Source organism: Hyposmocoma kahamanoa, unplaced genomic scaffold (genome assembly GCF_003589595.1).
Source record: "Hyposmocoma kahamanoa isolate Upper Pololo Valley unplaced genomic scaffold, ASM358959v1 202, whole genome shotgun sequence".
Taxonomy (NCBI): Eukaryota; Metazoa; Arthropoda; class Insecta; order Lepidoptera; family Cosmopterigidae; genus Hyposmocoma; species Hyposmocoma kahamanoa.
The window spans coordinates 1,727,715-1,739,374 of record NW_020653726.1 but is presented as its reverse complement, the minus strand read 5'-3'; the positions used below and the strand labels follow the sequence as shown (position 1 = coordinate 1,739,374).

The 11,660-nt window shown below is 34.6% G+C and overlaps 1 protein-coding gene across 5 annotated transcripts in view; it reads right to left on the bottom strand.

The window, feature by feature from the left end:
- Positions 1 to 2,705: 2,705 nt before the first annotated feature.
- Positions 2,706 to 11,660, bottom strand: part of LOC113226956 (CUGBP Elav-like family member 1) — a 772,855-nt gene continuing 763,900 nt past the window's right edge. For 2 of the 5 annotated variants that reach the window (XM_026459779.1, XM_026459775.1), the window contains 5 exons: positions 9,535 to 9,811; positions 8,030 to 8,257; positions 7,317 to 7,343; positions 6,047 to 6,169; positions 2,706 to 5,548 (listed from right to left, as the gene is read on the bottom strand). In XM_026459779.1, the coding sequence (XP_026315564.1) occupies positions 5,277 to 5,548; positions 6,047 to 6,169; positions 7,317 to 7,343; positions 8,030 to 8,257; positions 9,535 to 9,811 (927 nt within the window). In that variant the 3' untranslated portion in view covers positions 2,706 to 5,276. The remainder of the gene's footprint in view (positions 5,549 to 6,046; positions 6,170 to 7,316; positions 7,344 to 8,029; positions 8,258 to 9,534; positions 9,812 to 11,660) is intronic. The other 3 variants (XM_026459778.1, XM_026459776.1, XM_026459777.1) reach the window with 3 other exon arrangements.

Here is an 11,660-nt window from a genome sequence, read left to right as displayed (position 1 = left end):
CTCAGAAAAATGATGTAGATAAGTTAAAATTTCATGACTTATCCATTGGTCTACTCAAGAGTTCCTATTTGATAACACTACCTTTTTCACACACATTTAAAAATGAATGTAATATGAATCAAAAAGATTAGAAATTATAGTCTTTCTTTTAGGAAGTTTTATAGTTTCGCTTTTACGCCTTTTCTTCTCTAAAGTATTGATGAACACATCTATAATGTTGTATATGAATACATTATAATTCATTTTCCAACACTTAAATGTAAAATTTCTTGGATTTGCTTTGTGAGATACTGAGTTTATTAAAAGGAATTAATACTTATAATTGACCCTTTCGATAAGCATCATAGTTTTTTTCACATTTGATCAGTTCCATTCCTAGATGAGGTAAGTAACTTTAAGTCTTTGAATGCAGTGTAACTTACTTTTAAAAATAAAATAATGTTTCCATGAAGCAAAATACCGTATCTACAGTACTTTCTCTCCGTGTCCTAAAGTAGTACGCCCGTACACTCAAAAAGGCATATACTATACCCATTGACTTACAAATAAATGGACGACGGGTCTAATACAAAAACCACGAAAAAAATGTCCCAAGTCAACCTATTCGAAATTTAAATTGTTATGTCATCGCAGTATCGCGCTGTCAGTAGAACAAATGAAGACTAAAGCGGAGTGTCGCGCTCTGTATACGATTTTAGCGCCTTACAAGTGCGGACACTTTTTAGCGCGGACCCGACATCCATATAATTGTAAGTCAATGACTATACCCTTCAAAACCAACAGGGGATGAATAAACGCAGAGATTGGTGGTGATACTAATAACGCACATACTCAACATAGCCCCGCACTACGGAAAACCTTGTATCGCGGGTGTTATTGACACACACACACAAATAGACAACCACAAATTATACCCAAACTCACGAGAGAAATAAATGCAGACCACACAAATATTACTCCCGGCCCGGGAATCAAACCTGGGACCTTTGTTTGGCATAGTAACCGTTCAGCCACGGAGGCAGTTGGCAAGAGGCAAATGTATCGGATTTGGCATTTTAAGCTGAACTTCCGACTGGCTTTGAAGTTAAACTCCTGGTTAGGTAGTGTTTTAAACCGTTTAAAAGGATTTTATTTTTGACCCACCGTTAACAACGATTAATTTTAATGTTATTTTAATATTTTTTTGACGTGTTAAATATGTATTTTTCTCGTTTTTTTTTATTCTCTTAGTTCTATTGTATCAGAACGGAAGCCAAATTTTATACCCTAGATTTAAATACAGCATATTATAATAACTATGCAAAGTGTAATGCTGTTCACTGTACGTAAGTTTCTGTTACTAACTAGTTGGTTCAGTTTCAGAAATGTGATATTGATATTTCAAATCATTTAATTTTGTAATAAAACAGAATAGAAAATACAATGGCATTTTTTTATTAATTCATTCATCATCCATAGAGGAGACGCGTGATCAGCAGTGACACGTATATCAAAATATATTGATGATGATGTATAAATAGTTCTAATGTTATGTAAAATGTACACTTGTCAGACAATAAAGTGACCCATCGCTGTTTTCCTGTTTCGGCTTTAAACCAAGAAATTACTAAACGTGTTACGCTGCCTAGTAACTGATGAACTGTCTATTAGCAGAACAAATGGGAAAAAAGTACCAGTAGTTCTGTCAACAGACCTAGAGTGAACATTACTTACATCATAATAATTTATCAGATTTTACTTTCATACAAAAAGAAATAGATTGAAATAGAACGTTCTAAACGGTAATAATCAATAGTAAATCTATGGTTATAATTCTGTGTAGCACGGGGGTGGGATGGGAGTCGTCGCCGATGTTTGCACGTTTGAACTTTTTCTACCAAACACGCAACTAAAAAGTGTCAGATAGTACAACAAAAACTTAAAAGTTAATTTTTGGTTTGTCTTGCAAAAAGTCATGGAACAAAAGTCGTCGCTTATGATGTTGGTAATGTAGTCCTGCCAGGTTGTTAGTATTTCATAAATAACCCTGTAAGCTTAGAATAATAACGCATAGAAACCTAGTCCGCACACGCTAAGGGAGGCAAATTGAAGCGCTCCCAATGGGCCTACATGAGCGGGCGGGCCTTCAGTGCTCAAGGTCAACTTACACGCGAACAGCTAAAGAATTTTAGCTAAAAATGACGAAACATGCGGTAAATGAGTGTAAAAATACGTCAGACAAACAAAATAGATACTAACATCACATTCCACAAGGAAGTAACGCGTTTCAACTTGTATTTTTATATAAATATTCACTAAAACCGAAAATTCACCTTCTACTAAAACTAGCCTACATGAATTCGATTTTTGCCTCACTTGTGACAGTTCGTTTGATATGAAACTATCATTCTATGCGTTATTATTCTAAGCCTGTAAGTATATTAGTGTTTATTTTAAATTCGTATATATATGGGAAATAAGAAATTCAAAAACAAAATTTTTAACTTGACATTTATTTACATTCATATCAACAAAACGGGTGTTGTATAAAACAGTTCTTCATATTTTAATACCAATTGTATATCTTCTACATAAAGGTGCTCGGTCGAAATAGTGTAAAAAAAATCTGCAGAGGATAAGCTGGTTGTTGACCGTGACTCTATTCCCGTCCTTCTTTTTTAGAAAAAAAAGAAATAAATAAACTGTTGTTGTAAAAGTAAATGTTGAAGACTATAATAGAAAGCAGAATACGCTCGAAAACGTTGTTTTTCTGCTAGAAGACACAGCGTAACGACATTTATTTCTTGAAAAGTTGGATCGTTTATAAGTCTGAAGAATATTGGAAAGGTACACAAATACAAGAACAAACGAGAAGGGAATAGATCTGACCCTCTCTATTCCTTTCAGGTCATATCTAACTTGCCGAATGTTTTGAAAAGCTGTGTTTTCTCAAGTTATTTTTTTTTAAATATGTGAACATGGAGGACTAAAGTCTAGGTTTTCAATGATCGTTTCATTTGGAAACATGTGGTAAGAGAAAAACCTACCTTTGGCCAACATCAAAAGCAAAGCAAAAAGGCGAAGATATCGGCTTCAGGTACGTTTTTCCATTGTACATTGTCACCAGTACTACATGGTTTATTTTGTCCACGATAAGTATTTACAACAACAATGAGGTTCCCGTTTCAGACGCCTAGAAAACCGCTGTTAAAAAATTGTCTTATTTCTGAATTTATTCTACGTAGATCACACCTATAAACAGGCTTGGGGCCAAGACATCTTCCAATTTCAGTTTGCCTCAATTTTGTCAAAATAAATGTCAATCACGTATTTTTTTGACTGAATAATCGAGTCTTTCATTTTCCATACAAAATTTGATAGCAAAGTAAAATCAGAGCAATTGTACTGTGGCGCCCTCTTGTGGTCGTGTCTAGGGATTATGGCGTAAATTATAATCTATTATTCAGAATGTCAATATGGTTTAACAATACATTCCCCTTTTTATAATAATTTATTATCTTAACAACAAGAAAAACAAAAGACGAAAATAGTGAAGACTACGATGACCTTACTAAAGGAATCACAAGACATTGAATAACGGACTTGCCATACATATTTGACTATCAGAAATGGGATCAGACAATTTCAAACAAATTGTTTATTCTATTAATAGTCGAATATGTGTGTTTTTGTCCACTCTGAACATCTAGAAGGGAACTTATTCAGTCTAAATATTGTCTTCCATGAGACATCAAAAACATGACTAAATTAAACTAAATAATAACCCATGTCAATAATATTCCTTCTTTAAATACAATAATACTCAACTAAATTTTAATTAACACGTTAAATGATGGTCTACATCAGTTCTTTTAGAAGATAGTGAATGAATCTACAACTTAAGAAAGATGTGTATTAAACACTTAAGATTGGTCAGTTTTATTTAAACAATAAAACAAAAAACACATTGGCACAAGAACATTTAAAGAAATTAAATCTTAAGTAGGTAAATAAAAGTCAAATGTAAGGTTAACTTTAAACGTATCTAAATCGGTTTATTTTCAAGTTCGCGGTTAATTGTTCTTAATTGCCATTTCTTATTGAGCCATTTTGTAAATAATTAAGAAACGTGGTTATATTCAAATTAAGGTACCTATTAATACTTAATTTTTAACATTAATAATAAGTATCAAGTAAAGTCAAAAAAGGTGCCGGTGACTATTTAGAAAATAGTGACGTACAATAAAATAATTTTAAGTAATGAATACTAATCTTACTTACGAAAATAGTCTATCATTTAAATACTTAAATCTAACGAAAATTTTTGACTAAAGGGCCAGTGTTCGATGTGGTCATTTACAAATTAAAATCAGTATACAAGTACAGTAACGTTGAATTATTTACCATTAAGAACATAAAGAGACATCTCAAGTTGTCGTAAAATGATATGTCATTTTGGACTTTAGTATACTTTTCGTGAATCGGTTTGGTAACCCATATTTCCTTATATAATATGAATTGTGATTGCTAAATTTCTAGATTAGAAGATTCTTGAGACAACTTGAGATATCTACTCTTTCAGAAGCCCCTCTCAAAATTGGAGCTTTACAAAGAAAACAATACAAACTTTTTAAGTACACTATTGACAGCAAGGCAAACAATAAATACACTGATCACTTTGAGATCATTTTTTGTTAATCTAACATCTTATAATTTTTAACAAAAAAGACTTAGGACTGTTCAACTGACGATGGCCACATTTATGATTATAATGGTAACACAATAAAAGAACAAAAGTCTATAACAAAAAATAATATTAAGTTGTTCTAACGAACGTAACTGTATATAATATTAAATCTATAAGCAATACTTATAGGTACCTTTCGGCAGGCTGGATGATAAAATGATAAGCTTGTCTTTTATTAAGTAAATTTTTCTTAGACAACAAAAACATGGTTTCCAGTACTAGCTCTTTGGCGTACGCAAAATGTATCGGTTCCTAAAAGCATTCAACTTATGCTTAAAAGTGACTAAAACTTACATGGTAAAGAAAATAGTAATATAATAATAAAACGATTTTGGGAATACTTTGGAAACGATAAATCCTTTGACACAAACCTTAACCTTAAACTTATTAGTTAACAACTGTGCACGTGGACTCGCGTTTTCGAACGAACCTTAGGGACTATTCAGTTCATGTGCACCGGATACATCACAACAAACGTTCTTGAAACTTACAACCTCGCGTAGTTTTTCTTACTTTTTTTAAATTCACTAGGAACGAGTTCTGGAATATTCTAGTACGGTCTCGATAGTTCTTTAGAACGTTTCAATTGAACTTTGAGTCTCTTTGTACCTATTTGGAAGCCGTTCATGGCTTGTATGGCAGCCTGCGCGGAGGCAGCGTTGTCGTACGAGACGAAACCGAAGCACTTAGAAAGGTTCGTTTGTTTGTCTATGAACACTTTAGCCGATATCACGTGGCCAAAAGGAAGGAAAGTGGACGCGAGATCCGTATCGGTGAACTCTTGCGGCAGATGGTATATAAACAGGTTACCGCCTTCTGGACCTGGAAAATGTATATATTACGTTACAAAAAGTTCTCCCACAGGTTGATTTTGCAGACAAGTTACTTGTCTTAATTTTTAACAGGCCTTTAATTCTGTACTATATGGTGCTCAAGTAATCTCAAATTGCGTGGTCAGCTAGGGGTGTTTTTGAATTTAATGCAATTGGTTACGTAAGTATAAATCTATAAATCTTTTTCTCTATTTTATGTAAACACTGTCCCAGAACAATATTAGTGCGGTCACACTCCACTAACAGATGGATCAGGTCTTTTATTATTTCGCAGTAATCGCAGAGGGGGAACCATCTAAATGCTGAAAAGAGATTCCCTAGAAAGACCCGCACCATCAAACCAAGGCTTTCGAGGAGGTCGTGGTTTCATCGTCCTATATATACCAAATGTCTCTTGTTAGTGAAATTTCCTCGTAGTCCTGATTATCTTATTTAAGGTATTGTTTTACTTTTTATTTTTTTTTAATATTGGTGGGCGGCTACTTGCCTTCGACCTGTTTCCCAGCAGCTGCAGCTGCGGCTGAACCTAGTACCGAACCAAGTGGCGCGGCTGCAAATGCAGTACCGAATTGCGCTGCGTAAGCAGAATTCAGAGGCTCTGCTGTAGACCCTGTAAACATAGTAATAAGAGTTATTAAAATCAGAAGTGGAATTAGTACCTTATTGGGTGCCAATATTATTCTCATAATTAAGGCAACGTGGTTATATGTAAATATTAGAATAAAAATTAAGAAAAAATTAAGATCAAAATCATCTAATTGATCAGTCCATTCCAAACCAAAAACCTAGCGACACGAAACAAAGATATACAAAGTCATGGCAATACTTCTACGCTCATAATCATAACAGAGACGTGAGTGACATTCATGACATCGTAAAACAACAAATAAATTTAGTTTTTTAGCACTTTCATGCAAAAACAATAAAGAATAGGTGTTAATGGACAAAAACGAAGTCGCAATTATTTACTCATACTTTATAAATGTGTTTTTTGATGAAATGTTCGAATTAAAAGTTTTTTTTATATGAAATCATTGCGACAGGTGTAAAGAAAAACAACAGATTATGTACACTGAACAGTCAAAACAAGCTGATGAACTTAATTCATAGCTTGGCCAAGAGATCATTCCGTTATAAAAATTAGAAGACGGCTACATATCGTGATCATACAACATTTCATAATAAGGTCCAAGCCTAATATGGAGCCATCCTTAACAAAAAATATTTCAGAACAAACAAGCAATCTTTATCCTTAATTTGTTTATATCCCAATTTAACGTATCTATTACACAACCAAATAAAACTATAAATTTAAGGTTAAATTTCTTAAAAAACGGCGTCATTCTGCATTGTCAAGCCTATACAAGCGCGATGCATACCAAGCGACTTTAGATTCGTGTAATAAATGAGATAGTAGCATTTATAAATCTTGGTTCCTTGGTGTTTACTGACAACTATTATACGAAGTCAATGTTAAATTGTGATATAGTTTAGTACTTGAATAGCCTAGCAAGAATTATTGTTGTAACATGACTATTTCAGATTTTTGACAGATCCAAAATTGCAGATCGATGCTTAACAATAATAAGTATATGATAAATTGCCGTTTATAAAAAGGAGATTCTTTTATACATTAGACAACATACTCTAGAACCGTAAAACCAAGGTTCAATACACCACATCATTCACTACACGTGTCCAAATAGGCAACAAAGATTCATTCCAAGAAAACACACATTTTCTCCAATGCGTTTTACCTGTGACGTTAGTCTTCCCGAGAAGACCTGAAGTGTGAAAAATGTTCATCGTTAATTAACGTTTTTTTTTACTTTAAGTCCAACCTGAAATAGGAAAGTTTGCCGAGAAAAACGATTCTTATAGTTTTCTGGGTGATTTATTTGAACGTACATCCCCAATTAAGGATTTGGCAGGGATCGCAATTAGTGCAGGATTTATCGTGCTTAATTGTGCTGCAGAGGCTCGATTCGTGGAAAGAACGGAGGACAAAAGAACTGACAATTAACTTTTCTATACTAAGCAGCGCTATTCAATACTTTATAATCTAATTGACTAGTTTCCTCGTGATAAATGAAACTGAAATGAAGCAACACACATTCTAACTCCTGCTTTGTAATAGAGCTCCCAATGTTTTGACTTTATTTTATTCTAGAAGATTCATTCATACCTAGGTACGGTATACTAGGTTCAATCAAACGACTTCCTAAAATACCACTATCTTTTATTTAGACGTAAAGCGTTACCTCGAGTCGTGTCGAAACTCAATAAATAAATGTGCCAACATTAACAAACTTCAAACCACGTTGATTGCCCATCACAACTAGGCACTCGTCTTGGTGTTATTGTATATTTTCTAGAGGATATGTGCTGATGTCGTAAGAATAAATTATGGGCAGTCTACGTGGAAGCGATGGTACAACATGTGTTAGATCACAAGAAGAAGCGCGCTTACACAAAGGAGGAGCTGCGGGTTGGGGCGCAGCGGTAGCGGCGGCGGGCGCGATAGGCGCTGCCTGCGTCACCACCGGCGGTTGTGTCATCGCCGCCAGCGCAGCCAGATTTTGCACTGACACCGGCGCAAGCAAGCCACCCAACTGCTCCCCTCCTACGCCCCCAACGCTGCTCACAGCACCCCCGCTCAGCCCTGCGCCATTGAAACCGATATCCTGATAGTTAACACCTAAGAGACAAACGGAAAACAAAAACAAGCGTAAATCAAAAATAAAAAGAAAACAAAACAATGATGTTTTAATTACGTGGAAAATGAAAGTAGAAACATAGGAAGCTCAGTAGAAAATTAGAACGAAACCAAGGTTTTTTATATGTAACGAACTCATAGACCGGTTCGAAAACGAACTATTATTTGTATAATGAAAACAGATATCATTGTTTTGAAAAGTAATAATATGGGTTCTAAACTCAACGACGTAATTGTTAATTTCCTGTAATTACTGCTTCCATTAGAGTAAAACTGAAAATTGCTAAATAGGTGTGGGTCGATACGAGCTTCCTTGTTAATAAAAATGAGATGGTTTTAAATATTTTGTTTCAGTGATATGTTAGTGGTGAGGTGTGAAATGTAGAATGGTATTCTGGAAAACAAGGGCCACCGAGATTTGTGCTCTCAAATTCACGGAAATGTAAACAATGTATAAGATTGTTTTTTATTGAATTTCACCTTTTACCATCGTGATATTAATACATTTTTGTGAAAGAACTCCACTAGTTTGTTATAATTATTAATATAAAGATCGAATTAGCAGGTCGAAGAAATTCCACCGTGTCTGTTACTCTTAGATCTTAGGTACCGGCTGAGTGAGAAGGTTCATAACTTTCACCGAGGTATTGCTTATACAGCGTTGAAACCCGAAAAATCCCAATACAAATTTTAACTGCCCCCGTGCCGTGACTGCAGTGGTTCCGGGTTCGATTCCCGGGCCTGGAGAAATATTTGTATGGCCTACATTTATTTCTCTAGTGAGTTTGGGTGTAATTTGTGGTTATCTAGGTGTGTGTCTATGGCACCTGCGATACATGGTTTCTCTAGTGCGGGTCTATGAGTGTGTGACTTATTATTTATTTACTTATTTACAAAGATCTATAAGAATTTCGTCGGCCTATTGACTCTGTAGCTCAGTTGGCAGAGCCACGCTACAGCGTGGTCACAGTTTTAAATCCTGTCAGATCGAAGGCATTTTTCGTAGTGTTTGATCTTTGTATTAATAATTATAACAAAATGCATGAAGAGTTATGTCTTTAAGGACGCTAATTTTATCAAAGATAACTTTATACTAACTAACTGATTTGGTATGTATCATTTACAAGGAGTACTCTAGGATAGAGTCTCGTCTTAAGTTCAGAATAAAGAGGATCGATAATCGTCAGCCATTATTTGTCAAAATAAAAATAAATATAAAAAACTCAAATCTACTTAAAATAGGACAAATCAGCGCTTACAATAAATGTTACCTTGCAACAACGTGGACCCCTGACCCTGTAATAATTGTTGTTGTAGACCAACAGCCTGCAATTGTTGAAGCAATTGCAGTTGCGTGGCAGGGGACAGAGCGGCCTCACTTGCCAAGTAGGCTGTAGGTGCCACAGGAGCTGAAATGCCCCAAAGACTGGCCTGCATGGCCTGTAATTTCTTTTGCTCTTTCTCTTTTTGTGTATCAGCGAATTTCACAACTAACGGAGCCGAGCAGCCTTCCATTGTTTGACTGTGGTGTAGCGCCTGGAAAAGAGAATATAGTTTTATTATGTCGTATCGGTGAAGTTCGTAAGTATTGTTTAGTTTTGCATATGTTAATAATTATATCTTTTTGATACGATCTTATGAGAGCGTGAGTTACATGTTGTATTTGACTTTTTGCTTTGCTACTGCCTCCGTGTACGAACGGTACAATGCTAGGTTGCCACGCAGCCAGTGGTCCCGGTTCGATTCCCATGGTAAGAAATATTTTTATGGCTTACATTTATTTCTCTTATGATTTTGGATGTAATTTGTGGTTTTGTATGTGTGTGTACATGGCACCCCCGATATAGGGTAAGAGGGAAACTCTATCTATACTTAAAAAGTTTACGCTATAGTGTAAAAGTGGGTACTCTTTTCAATCTTCTTTTGGTCGCTTTAATTGTATATACGACATCTTTAAAAAACCTGCATGTCTCAGAAGGTCCAATTTTTTTCTAACTTTTCGAAGGCATACGAAGTTTTTGATCCGTATTTATACACTCCCTTGTGCAGGGCAATGAGTGTGTGCGTTATTATCATTACATGTTTAATGTGTTTGGTTCATATGACGGAAATGGGCTGGACTATTTAAAAAAAATCTTAGTAGTTTTGTACTGATCCCTCTGCTCTGTTTTTCCAGCTTTATGAACTGATGTCATTTTACCTTGCTTTTGTAAAGAAGATTAAAGCCTTTTTCCGCGCATGAATTAGACTAAATGCCTTGCTTGAATCTTTTATACGGGTACACAATCTAATTAACCCTCTATTGTTGGTTTAAACCTTTTTCTTTGCTTCACTTGTTTACTTTGCTTCGTTTAGATCTTATTAGTTGATTCTCACATTTTGGCGAGTAAGTTATTTTATCTCTTGTTGAATGTAAACACGTCCTCAGATGCTTTTTATCCTTTTTTAATTTGCAATTGAACTAATAATAGTTACGTGTAATACAAATAATAAAAATTTCACGAATATTTTTTTTATAATATCATTGATGGGACGAACAAGTCGTACGCCTGATGGTAAGTTACACGCCTGTCCATAACAGTTGCCGTGCCACTCAGAGCTTTAAATCGCAAAGATCTGAGGGGCACTGCCACTGCGTCACACTGAGGCACAAGTTGACAAGTCCCATGTACCTGTAATTTCGCCAGCACTCTTAACCCTTCAAAACCGGAACGCAGTAATGATCTCATTACTTTTTAGCGGCAGATATAGGTACCTCCCCTTCACACTCTTTTAAGAGCTCTACTGCTGCTAAAAATATAAACTTATCTATTATATAGAGCAAAATTGCATCTAGATCCACATTTATTCCTGCAGATGGAGTCGGTTAATTGTAATCAAAGAAATAAAATATATAAATAATCAAAGCAATTTCCCGAGATAGTTTTATAAGATATTTTTTGTTAATTCCCTTATTTATTACGCTTTTAAAAGGAACAATGCTCAAAAGGAGACTCCTATAACTAGTATTGTTAAATGTTAACTGTTAAAGAAATAAAGTATATTATTATTACTTTGTCAAATACCGTTTTAATCTGTCTAATTTACCTAATGTATTAAAGTTTTATTCTAAACGTTTTGTGACTTTAATTTCGTGGTTAATAAATTATGTTTTCCGTTAAAATATTTTTTTATTCATGCATTTTATACGGGTTTGCACCCTGAATAGATAGTAGGAATTTTCCTACGTCATTTTAGTGTATTTTTTATTCCTACTTAATCTTTCTTAGATTCTACTTTTTCAATTAAATCTAATTATTATTTTTAAGTTTTATTGAATGTCACGATGTTTGAACATCATGACAAATTATTTTTATCTACACACATCATAAACCCTCTATGATGT